General features: G+C 37.0%; 1 protein-coding gene across 2 annotated transcripts in view; it reads left to right on the forward strand.

The window, feature by feature from the left end:
- The first annotated feature begins 1682 nt into the window (after positions 1 to 1682).
- Positions 1683 to 12608, forward strand: part of LOC150082609 (zinc finger protein ush-like) — a 58392-nt gene continuing 47466 nt past the window's right edge. For both annotated transcript variants that reach the window (XM_090377542.1, XM_090377544.1), the window contains exon 1: positions 1683 to 1774. In XM_090377542.1, the coding sequence (XP_090233668.1) occupies positions 1714 to 1774 (61 nt within the window). In that variant the 5' untranslated portion in view covers positions 1683 to 1713. The remainder of the gene's footprint in view (positions 1775 to 12608) is intronic.

Raw genomic sequence — 12608 nt, forward strand, 5'->3', positions numbered from 1 at the left:
AAGAGAGAAAAAGGCAGAGAGGCAAAGAGAGTAGAGAAGAGAGAGATAATAGACAAAAACACAGAAGAGAGGAAAAGGCAGAGAAACAGTAAGAGAGAAAAAGGTAGGCAGAGAGAAAGAGGGACGAAAAGAGACAGAAAAAAAGAATTCAGAGAAACAAAGACAGACCGAAAGAAAACAGAGAAATACAAGGAAGAGGAGAAGGAAAGGCAGAGAGAAGAAAGGAAAAGGCAGAGAAACAGAAACGAAAAGATAGAAAGAAAGAAAAGAGAGAAAGACAGGGAAGAAAGGAAAAGGCAGATAATATACAAACAAAGACAGAAAAGGTAGGAAAAGCAGAAAGAGAGAAGAGAGGAAAAGGCAGGCAGAGAGAAAGAGGGACGAAAAAGAGACAGAAATATAAAGAGAGAGAGAAAAGAGAAAGAAAGGCAGAGAGAAAGAAAAGAGAGGGACACAGAGAATAAAGGAAGAAGAGCGGGAAAGGCAAAGAGATAGAAAGAGAAAGAAAAAAGAGGGATAATAAACAGATAGAAACAAAGCGGGAAGAAAGAGATAATAGACCGACAGAAATAGAGAAGAGAGGTAAAGGCAGAGAGACAGAAAGAAAGAAGAGAAGAAGAGAGAGATAGAACAGAAATATAGAAAGATGGAAAAGAAAGAAAAAGGCAGTGACAAAAAGAGAGAATAGAAGAAGAAAAAGACAGAAAGAGGAAAGAGAAAAACAAATATAAAGTAAGAAAAAAAAAAAAGAGAAGAGAGAGGGCAAAAGCCAAGGCGACAAAAAGCGAGATGATAGAAAAAAAGACAACGACAAAAAGAAAGAAGGGGAGAGAAAAGAAGCACAACAAAAAAGAGTGGGGGTTATGTAGAGGGAGAGAGAGAGAGAGTGAGAAAAAAAGAAAACTATTTCGTAGATTTAGTTCATTCATTTCATTTAACAAAGAGAGAGAGAGAACGAGAATAACAGAAATAAAAAGAAAGGAGGAAATGAGCGAAAGGGCCGAAAAGAGATGAACAACGGATGTACAGAAAGAAGGAAAACGAACGGAGGAAGAAAGCGGTAAATGAGTGACACAACGGAAAACCAGGTTAAACGAGAGAGAGAGAGAGAGAGAGAGAGAGGGTAAGGAAAAGTTGGAAATATAGAAAGTTCAGGTGAATCGGCTCCTTGCAAGATACCCCGTATTAATTAAAGCATCCGCCGCAATCAGTACCAGAACCAAACATCCCCCCCGCCCCCCGATGAAAACATTCCTCATTCCTCTAAACGTTAACTTTTTTTGCTCACGCAGTGTCTAAACGTTAACTTTTTTTGCTCACGCAGTGGCCTCATTCACCATTTCAAAAGCATTTTCCCTGGGCCGGAGCTGGCAACACACACACACACACACACACGCACACACAAGTGTCTGAAGAAGGAAGTTATCGCTTTACCGCCATTCTCAGCCGAGCACGCTGTCGCAAAGCCGTATTGGTTATCAATGCGATCGCCGCTTCTTATCACGAAAGCCCTCCATTGGCCCGACGTAACCCATTATCAACGCTGCGATCAGCAGCGTTTTACGATCTCGTAAGCTGGCGTTTGTTTGTGCCGCCATGCAGGAGGCTAGTCCTAGCACGGCGCACCGCTTCTGCGCAACTTTATCGGCCGTCGCTATCAACGCTGTACACAGTGTGCCGTGTGTAGCGACGAACATCGTGACGGACGGACTAATGGTGACTCCCTCGTTGCAAATGTCCCGTCGTAAACAACCCAATCCGAAGCCCTTCAAAAGTAAGTTTCCGTAAAATATTTTACTGCCGAGCCTCCGAAATATCGCCGCATGCACGCATCCCGTACTTCTTTTTCCGTACGCCAGCGGAGAACACGTAATGCGGTATTTGTAGCGAGCAGCCCGCAGCCAAAAATCATTAACGCACTACAAGCGTTCGAAACCGTCGTAAATATAGCGTTCGAATTGCGCTTACGAGCTTGACCTTATCGTAAACTAATTATTATTAATAGTTAATCGGAATGATTTCGTTAAAATCGCGCAAAAAGACGAAGATCGTAATTACGTTTGGCCGTTATGTCGTAGCTTAGCAACAGAATCGCTAACAATTCGTTTTGTCGTCTGCTATGGATTTGTTGGCTGAATTTTCCGATAGGTTGCGCTTCATTCGATGATTGCACGCCACCTAACATTGAAGCGTGACTGTTATAAAGTAAACAGGAAATTTTGATCGCGTACTGGTATTTTCTCTCCTTCCCCTTACCCTTCCCCCGTTTAATGTCAAGTTTAGTTAATAAATTAACAATTATACCGCCACGAAAGGATTACAGTCACAATCAACGCCATTTTTATGTTTATATTTATGTCGTGTTTACCAGATCTTGATTTAGGAAATATATAATTTATCGTAAAATATATTTATTTCCTTTATTAAATTTTTGCTTTTTAAATTTGTTTTATTAAAATATTCATTAAAATAAAATTTTGAAACGACGATTTTTTCGAATTTTTTCGATTATTTTGAATAAAATAATCATAAAATTAAATTTATGACGCGTTTTGTTGTCGAGATTTCATTCCTGACATATTAATCGATAATTTCCCATAGTTTGGTATTTCTTTGTACTTCGGTAGTAAGAATAATGAATTATTTTGATTATTATAAATCGTAATAGAAATAGTTTAATTAAATTAAAAACTACATTATCGTCATTGATGTAAATATTATCATAATTATTATTACTGGTATTATAATATAGCTCACTAAAAATATTATAATCATTCCAGATTTCATGAAATAGAAATATATAATTTACCGTAAAATATATTTATTATTTTTTATTTATTAAATTTTTGCTTTTTAAATTTGTTTTATTAAAATATCCATTAAAATTAATTATGAAATATGTATAATAATAAATATTTTATAATTGTAATCGTTATAAATCATTATATCGTGATCAATGGAATCGTTATAAATCGTTATATTCATAATTAAAAATATAATTATAGAAAACAATTTATAACTGATGATTATAAATAATTATAAATTTAGTAATTTATAAATAAAACTGGAAACCTATTTAAATATTTGAAAAATAATTTTGGAATCGATGAACTGGTTACCGTTTTTTCTCACGCGCATGCGCAGTTTATTCATTTTCTATAGCACTTCTTCATATACATGTAGTTCCAATTTTTTTTTTTTTTCGCTTTAAAAAAGTACTAAGAATTAAGCGTATATTGAAAGGCAATTTATCTGAATATCTAACCCCCCCCATCACCCCCAATTTCTATGTGATATTCATATTAGCATGCTCGACATGGCGTAAACTTCTGGGTATTATTTGCAGGCTTTGCTGATAATGATATAATTATGTGAAGGAGATAATAATACAAAATATGGGGACAATGACCTTTCTGGGATTTTCTACTCGATTCATTTTTATTTTTTACTTTTTCTTTCATTTTTTTTTTTAAGATAATGCTGGTATAACACGACTAATACTTAATACTTAACAACGTTGTTAGAATAAAGAATTTATATTGTGAAATTTTCCTTCTATTCTGATAAAATCATTTTATGAAATGGGATAATTTAAACTTGAGAATGCTGTTAAAATTCGAAGCGTAACATTACGACCTACTTTTCTTAGCGGAATGCTATCAGTGATAAGTTCACTAAGAGGCGATTTCACCATCAACTAATTAATTTTATTAATTATTTTTATGCGCAACTTATAAAGAGAGAAAAAAAGTAGAACACTGAAATAATTATTTTTTTGTGCACCTGCATTGTATACAATATTTTCCATATTTGTTTTTCCCAGAAAGCAATTATCAGTTAAAAATAAATACTATGCAACGTCATGCACCACGTGTCATATGACGTCATATGTTAATATTTATCTGTTATCACTAGATCGCGATGATATGCATATTTACAAATTTTTGGTGTGCTTTGATAACTGTGCAACGCAATCTCTTCTGTAAGATTTTTTCTAAAAAACAAAATCTCAGAAACTTACTGCCTAATTACGCGACTTTTATATAATAAAAATTACTATTTATTTTTAAATTCAACATTTTTCTATGGGTTGCAATAACTTTAGGCTAATGATGTTGCTACCAAGTGGAAAAATGCTTTCTAAGGATGAAGAAAGGCTTGAAATCTTGTGTTATGCTTAAAAATTATTCTTCCCCTTTTAAATATATTTTCTGAAGGTCTTATTTTAACGTTCTGGTCGCGTGACGCATGTAATTTCGCAGGCATGAGGTTAAGAAGAAACCAAGGACGATATTCTATATACAGCTAACCTCAATGTCGAATAAATCCTTAAATATTTCAACTTGTTCTTCTCCTAGTGTCTTAGTGTTTATTTAAATATTTCCTTTGGTTTTTCTTTTCTTCGTTGCCTTGCCTCTACAATCTTCTACTTGTTTATTCATCTGCCACCATGTAATAATCTAGTTGGCGTGGATTGTTCACTGAACGGTCACGTGTTCCACCTTGGCCATGGATATCTATTTCTTGATGTTAGACGCAATCTCGTCATAAATACCCAGCCAGAAAATTTAATTAGTCACTAGAGGGCGCCATACCAAGTTTATTTAGAGCGGCAACGGCTTTAAGTTCTTTTTTTGTTGTCCCACTGTATTCATTTATCGAAGCACAAAGTTTAGCTGTCTGCGCGCTCTCACAGTCAGGGCATATTATCCTATTGGCCAGTTTGCTGTATATTTTGAGGTTTCTCATATTTTGAACATGAATGTACTCAGTATTTTGTGTTTTAGCCGGTTGAGGTCACTGCTGACTGCATTTACACGATTACTTCTGTATTTACTTTCAGCTGTGCTAGATTAGTATTGATTTTGATTCATACCATTAACTGGTGAGTGGAATTAAACAGTGTCAACCCCCCCAACCTCCCAACTTTTCCTCCCAAGAAAAAAATAGTGTTTTAGCCTATTTAATTAGCTGCAGTGAGAAGGAAAAGAGGACGTTATCGGGATAAAAAATCTACGCCACATCTAAGAAACTTCACTTAACACGGTTTGCATTATTTCCTTAAGTCAAGATAGCGGTTCAATTGAATAACATTATCTCAGTGTTATCGGGGTAGTTCATTTGGAAAGACAAAAGACATCCGTCCGTATAAGATGTCGTTTTAAGAACCTCCAAAGATTTCGTAAAGAAAAAAAAAAAAGAAAGAAAAGAAAGGGAAAAAAAAACAATCGAGAGAAGTTTTACAAAGATAAGAGCGATGTGGTAGTCATGGTAACAATCAGTTATTAAGAAGATTTCGGGGCTACCTTTGTTTTCCTTATCTCATTCTGTTCCCCAAACCCCCTAATGCTGTTTATAAACAATTGCAGCCGATAAGTAGAGGCATGCTCTGTTTTCGGCTGCACTGATAAAGGATGACGTCATCAATGATGGCTCCATCTTTTGTGTGCCTCGTTATCGATTGGAATCTCTACCTGCCGATGAAGATAAATATATTTGCGCATATACGATTTTATGGATTGACTTATATTTTAAAATTTCAGTTTAATGTATAGTGGTGGGAAAAAATTAAGGTAACAATCACGAAAAGCAAAGTGGCATTTTCGTTTGCTCTGTAGATTGGCTACTTTGGAATTATCCATTGAATTGTTATTAATTTTTAACATAAATTTGTTTATGAAATATTTATTTATAAACACCTTTAATCACATTAAAATTTTCGAACATGAGCGTGCCGTTTATAATATCAAATCTTGACGAGGACGATAAAAGGTGTTCCATATGGTTCTTCCTTGGGCCCATTATTAACTAAACTGCATTTGAAAGGCACTTGCATCAATTTCAATTGGTTGTTCTGAATTTTCGAGCCAAGCTATCTCTGGTAACATACAATGCCTTATCAAAATTATCGGACATCCCTGCATATGGTTCTCTTAAAACTATGCAGTAAACAGCAGATCTATCAGAAAAAAGCAAACGAGTGTGGGTAAGGATCCTAGGTAGTTTCAAACAGGCTTAAGAGATGCGTGGATGTCATAATTCTGTGAGAAACCACACGCTTGAACCTCACAAAGGTTCAATACAGGTTCCTAGTAGCTATATAAGAGGTGAACTAGACGCGCCTTTCTTATACAGCTTCCTTGAATTTATTTAAACTATCAACTTCCACAACAACAGATGGAAATTTGTTCTGCAATCTTCTGCACATCTACTGTGCAACCACATTTCTCAAGTTGAATTTGTGCCCTCTCATGTATGTGGTCTGAGCAAGAGAAAGGATTGCATCAGCACTGAGCTTGCTCAATCCATTCAAAGCCTTAAACACCTTAGATCACCTCACCTGGTTTCCAGACGCTGCAAAGCGTCTCTGCCTTGGCAAAATAAATAAATAGAATTGAATCCTGTGTCTGAACTATAACTGAAGTCTTGTGTGGATGATCCTACATTACTTCTTTCATCGGTGATTTCATTATTTTCCCTGGAACAGAAGTTAAATTAACAGGCCTGTAATTACTTGTGTTACCCTTTGATCACCCCTTTGCAAATTGGAGATACATTCGCAGATCACCAGTCCGCACGGACCTCCCCTGAATCCAAGGATGTTCTCTTAATTATAACTAAGGGATTTTCTCACTTCCTTCGCTGCCTCCCTTAATATAATTGGATAGCTCTCATCCATCCCAAGTGCTTTTCTTAACTTCAACAATTTCTCTTCCACTTTCCTCTTAATTATTCCAAAATCATTTAGCTTTCTCTTAGAGTTTGATAAACTTCTGGCATACCCTCCCTTAAAGAATCTTCCATCTGTGAATGCAGATGCAAAATAAAATATTGATTCAGTTTCTCAGCAACCAGAGCAGGATCTTCAACAGTCGAACCATCAATATCCAGTCAACCAATGTGATTAATAAACTTCTTTCGAGAGTTTACATAATTAAATAACTCTTTGCTGTTTTTCTTTGCATTCTTCGCCAAATATTTTTCATAATCTGAATTAGCTTGCCTAACCGCTTTTGTGACTTGATTACAGACAAGTTTATGTCTACAATCAGTTCACAATCAGATTTTATTGGAAGATTTTATTAATAACAGCTACTTACTAATTTCTCCGATAGTTGGCGCTTTTCCCGATACAAACTTTCCAAATGAACGAAATTAAAAATTATTGAAAATAATTGTACAATTCTTAATATTTATTAATAAATAAATTAACCTCACATAGATTTAGGAATGTAAATAAATAAAATGCCGATTATAAAATTATATACACCATAATAAACTGTTTAACATTAAAAGGATATTAATTATTTATAATTTTTAGATTGTTTTTATCGTAATCGAATGTTATGTGAACTTTAGCTCCCTCTGACGGTCAGTAGGTGAATTAGTGCAGGATAAATCGATATGGTTGTTTTGTGTAGAAATGAAATCTTTAAAGTAGAAATTAAACTGAAATGGAAAATAAATTATAATTTATTTTATTTTAACTTTATTTATCATAAAACTAGACAAATACATATCTGTGAATCTTCCAAAGATGCTTTGTTCATTGTAGACGAAAAGACCAAATTTCTAGTCATATTTAGACATAAAATACAGCTTGTCATTTTGGATGTACCCACACATGACGAAGTTATTTTTCAGCAGAAGCAACACTCTAATCTGTCTCTTAAATATAGACAAGAAAAAAAAAAAGAGAGATAAATCATTACAAAGATCATATTAATAACCAAAACTGCTAAATCATGTAAATAATAACAAGATTACCAGCTAAATCCAGTTGTTGCACCATTTGATTCTGGAACTATTTTATGGTGTTCCTCTTGGCGAAATAGATACTCCACTTCTTATCTAGAAAGAAAGAAAGAAGGTATGAGCGTTTGTAGGGACTTCGAACAAGACTTCGCATGCTAGGTACGCATTCATAATCTTATTTTCGCTTTTTGTTTATTTTATTTTTTTCGAATTTATAATGCATCTCGAACTGACACCAATAAATTTAAATTGGATGAAAATCCCTGTTTCTTCATTTCGGTGCACGCCACAAATACCAGTGTGTGTGTGTGTGTGTGTGTGTGTGTGTGCTTTCGCTTATCAAAGCTATGCCATATCTTTTGATCTCTTGGCCATCGGAGCATAAATAGTCCATGCATGCAATCAGAAGGTCTTTAATATCTTTCCTTAGCTAATTATAAAGCATTTTCTTAGTAATGAAGCTCGTTTTATCAAGTAGGTACACACAGCAAACGTAAATCTTGTCTTAGTTAATAAGGGCCCTTGCGTAAGGGGGTGGGAGGGGATGGTTTCATTAAAAGGTGAGCCTTCTTTCTAGGCTAAATTTGATAAAGGTTGAGTTTATCTTTTTGTGTTTTAGATTCAAGGAGATCAGTAATATCTTTTTCGGAGAAAGGAAATGCAGGTGAAAATTCCAGTATAAGTTGATCATCAGATTTCTTTCCCTATTCATTTAGCAAGGACCTAATAATGTCTCCCCCTCTCCGAAAAGGGGGAGGAGACGTTCTTAGGCTGTTGTTTTTGTTAATTATTTTTAGATTGTTTATACAACGTAACAACATCAATGATTTGAATTATTCGTGCATATAAACACATTGCATTGCTAGAGATGCATGTATAAGTGCGAAGTAGCGCGAAAAGCAAAGTATGGCCTTATGGTCGAATGTTCTTTGTTGTAGGGATTTTATGAGAATCAGCAACTAAGGCCATATTATTCTGTGTATACTGTCTGTAAATTGCTTATTCTGTGGTCGATTTTCTGAAAAACTACGAGTTTCCGGGAGAAAAATCCATGCTATCCTTGCCTGAGACCGACTAACTCTGCAACATTTTGAAAAAAAGGTCATAAAAATACCTCACGTCATCGATGGGACATGAACTGAGATCTCGGGCTAGGACAGAATGATATTTTCTCCCGGAAACTCGGGTTTTTCATCCAACAAACAGAAAATCGCCCTTCGAAGACCTGCAATTTACAGTCAGTATACACAAAGCAATATAGCCTTAGTCGCTGATGGTCATAAAACCTTTCAACTAGAACAATTTTCCACCTGGCGTGGGAAGGACAGCAATTCCGCTAACTGTGTCACCCATGGTGGCCCTTATGGTCGACTAGAATATTGTGGACATGGACCTCTACTCTTGCAACGTCACGTAGTACCAAAAGTAAGAGGGAAGTAAGAGTTCCGGTGTTTTTGAGAGTGGTGGACTAAGTCTAAGCGAGGGAACATTAACTGACATAATTGTCCTCCTTTGGTTAAAGTCTATGAATTCAACAGAACAGTTGGTGGGCACCAAATGAGACCTAGGAGCAATAAACCATGGGGATGGATTTATGTAAAGATAGCGTTCCTTCTATAAACGTGAGTGTTGGTGAAGTGTGCAGGAAAAGAGAATTTATTCTCCAAATTAGCATTAGCATTAGCATTAGTATAGGCATATGATGCAAGAAAGCATGCTTATTCAGCATCAGCCAAAAAAAAAAAAAAAAAAACAACCACTACTCCCATTTCACCCCTCCGTTCGTTCGAAATACCTGTCCAGCTGAGCCTTAAATTTATTTAGGCTATCAACTTCAACAACAAGCGATGGGAGTCTATTCCACAAACCAACTGCCCGCTGGCGAAAGGCAAATTTCCGCACATCTATCCGACATCCGTCCTTCCTCAATTTGAATTTATGCCCTCTCAGGTGATTATTCTGAGCAAGAGGAAGAATCCCATCGGCATTGAGCATGCTCAAGCCATTCAAAGCCTTATACACCTCTATCAGATCACCTCGCCGATGCCTAGTCTCCAGGCTCTGTAATTTGCAAAACTTAAGCCTTTCTTCGTAAGAGCACCCCTTTGTTCCATTCACTAATCTTGTTGCCCTTCTCTGTACTCGTTCGAGCAGCTCTACATCCTTCTTGAAATGAGGCCTCCAGACCTGTATACAGTACTCAAGGTGTGGCCTGACCAATGCCTTATACAAGGGAATAATCACATCCTTATCCCTGCTAGAAAAATTCCTGTATATCATTGACAAGACACCATGAGCTACTCTTGCAGCTCGTCTGCACTGCTCAGAAAAATTCATATCTGCCTGCACAATTACCCCCAGGTCCTTTTCATTCTCTACCACTGTCAGTTTAGTACCACAGAACTGATACGTTGCTCTGGGGTTCCTGTTTCCCATATGTAGTACTTTACATTTGTCAATGTTAAACTTCATTTGCCACCTCTTAGCCCATCTGCTCAACCTTTCCAGATCCTGTTGCAGCAGCATAGTATCAGTAGTGTCCTTAACAACCCTGCCAACCTTGGTATCGTCTGCAAACTTGGACATTAAGCCTGATACACCATCATCAATATCATTTATAAATACAGAAAACAACAATGGACCCAACACTGAACCCTGAGGAACTCCACTAATAACATTAGTCCACGTTGAGCAGTGTCCATTGATTACCACTCTCTGTCTTCTGCCACTCAACCATCCCTTTATCCATAGCAGCAATTTGCCTCCAATGCCACACTTCTCCAATTTGTGCAGCAGTCTTCCATGTGCAACAGTATCAAAAGCCTTTCTAAGATCCAAATATATAATATCAAAGTTATTCCCTGCATCCAGTTCTTTTGTGACTACATCATAGTATCCAATCAAATTGGTCAGACAAGACCTGCCCTTAACAAAACCATGCTGTGTCTGAGCTATAACTGAATTCTTGTCCAGATGATCCTGCAGTGCTTCTTTAACCAGTGCCTCCATTAATTTTCCTGGAACCGAAGTTAAACTAACAGGTCTATAATTACTTGTGTCAGCCTTTGATCCTCCTTTGTGAATTGGGGTTACATTTGCACATCTCCAGTCCATGGGTACCTCCCCTGAGTCCAAAGAAGCTCTCATAATTATGGCTAGGGGTTTGCTTACTTCCTTTGCTGCCTCCTTTAATATAACTGGATAGATCCCATCCACCCCTGGTGCCTTTTTTATGTTTATCCTCAGCAATTTCTCCTCCACTTTCCTCTCAGTTATTAGAAAATAATCTAGCTCACTGCCAATGTTTACTTCACCTACGACATTCCCCTTCCTGAATAACTCCTCATGTGTGAATGTAGATGCAAAATACTCATTTAGATTGTTAGCCACCTGAGCAGGATCCTCAACTGTTGAACCATCAACATCCAGTGGACCAATCTGATTCATCCCTTTCCTTCTTGAGTTTAAATAGGTAAAGAACTCTTTTCTGTTTTTCTTTGCGTCCTTTGCCAAGGATTTCTCATAATCTGCCTTTGCCTGCCTAATCTCCTTTGTGACTTGGTTACAGACCAACTTATATCTATCATAGGCTTCCATGTCACCCATTAATTTATATGTATCCCATGCATTTTTCTTCTCTGCCATATGTCTCATTAGTTCATCTGACAACCATTTAGGCCTAAACCTTGAACAATATTTCTTAGTTGGTATGTAAAGCCTGGTAGCTTCCAAGATAAGTTCTTTGAATGCTTCCCATTTTGAATTTGCTGTTGGTAACATCATCAGTTGGTCCCACTGTATAGAATTTAAATACTGTCTCAGACCATCATAGTCGCCTTTACGAAAGCAAAAACCCTTCCCTTTGCCTCTGATGGTAGTTACCTCCTTGAGTAAATCCCACTTCAGCACACTGTGATCACTGCCACCCAGTGGTTCCTTTATCTGCAGATTCCTAATGCATGAAGAATCACTACTGATAATCAGATCAAGAGTATTACTCCCTCTAGTTGCCTCCCGAACATGCTGGTGTAGAAAACAATCATCCAATAAATCCACAAAAGCCTTGCTAGTGTGTGAGTGACCAGCCCACAAATTCCAGTCAATATCTGGGAAATTAAAATCTCCCATTATAAGACTCTCTGATTTACTGGCCCACTCTATTTCCCTGTACAGTTTCTTATTATACTCATCAGAGTCATTAGGCCTATAGCACACTCCTACTCTCAATTTTGATCTCCCAATGTTTATGTCACACCAAACTGACTCGACACTGCAGTGTCCATCAATGTCGACTGGCTTCACTTCCTTGGATTTTATGTGTTTTTTAACTAATAGCATAACCCCTCCTGTCCTGTCTATCCTTTCTATAGACGTTGTACTCCCCAAATTGCAGTTCTGCATCCCTTATATCTGTGTGACACCACGTCTCTGATATCCCAACAATATCTGCCTTTGATGTTTTGAGCAATACCTCAAATTCATCAAATTTATTTACTAAACTCCTAGCATTGGTGTACACGCAAGTATACCTGCACTTGTTTCTATTCTTAGCTACCCTAACACAACCCATGTGTTTACTTGTATCACAATGACTTCCAGCAGTCTCTGAAATATCCTGCATCTTGTTTTTCAGGCTTCTGCTCATTCCAATAGAAGCAGTGCAAGAATCTCTTTCACCTCTGCCAGTGGCTACTGTTAATCCATTAGTCTTTGTCTCCCCCCAAGCTAGCAGTTTTCCGACCCACCTAACACTGCCTCGATAGCATCAGCAAATATTGTTGCACCCTTTCTATTTAAGTGTATCCCATCCCTGTAGAAGCAATCTCTCCTGTTAACAAGTACAGTCCAGGCTA

This window comes from Mastigoproctus giganteus, chromosome 7, assembly GCF_048544385.1.
Source record: "Mastigoproctus giganteus isolate SK-2022 chromosome 7, ASM4854438v1, whole genome shotgun sequence".
In the NCBI taxonomy this organism is placed as follows: Eukaryota; Metazoa; Arthropoda; class Arachnida; order Uropygi; family Thelyphonidae; genus Mastigoproctus; species Mastigoproctus giganteus.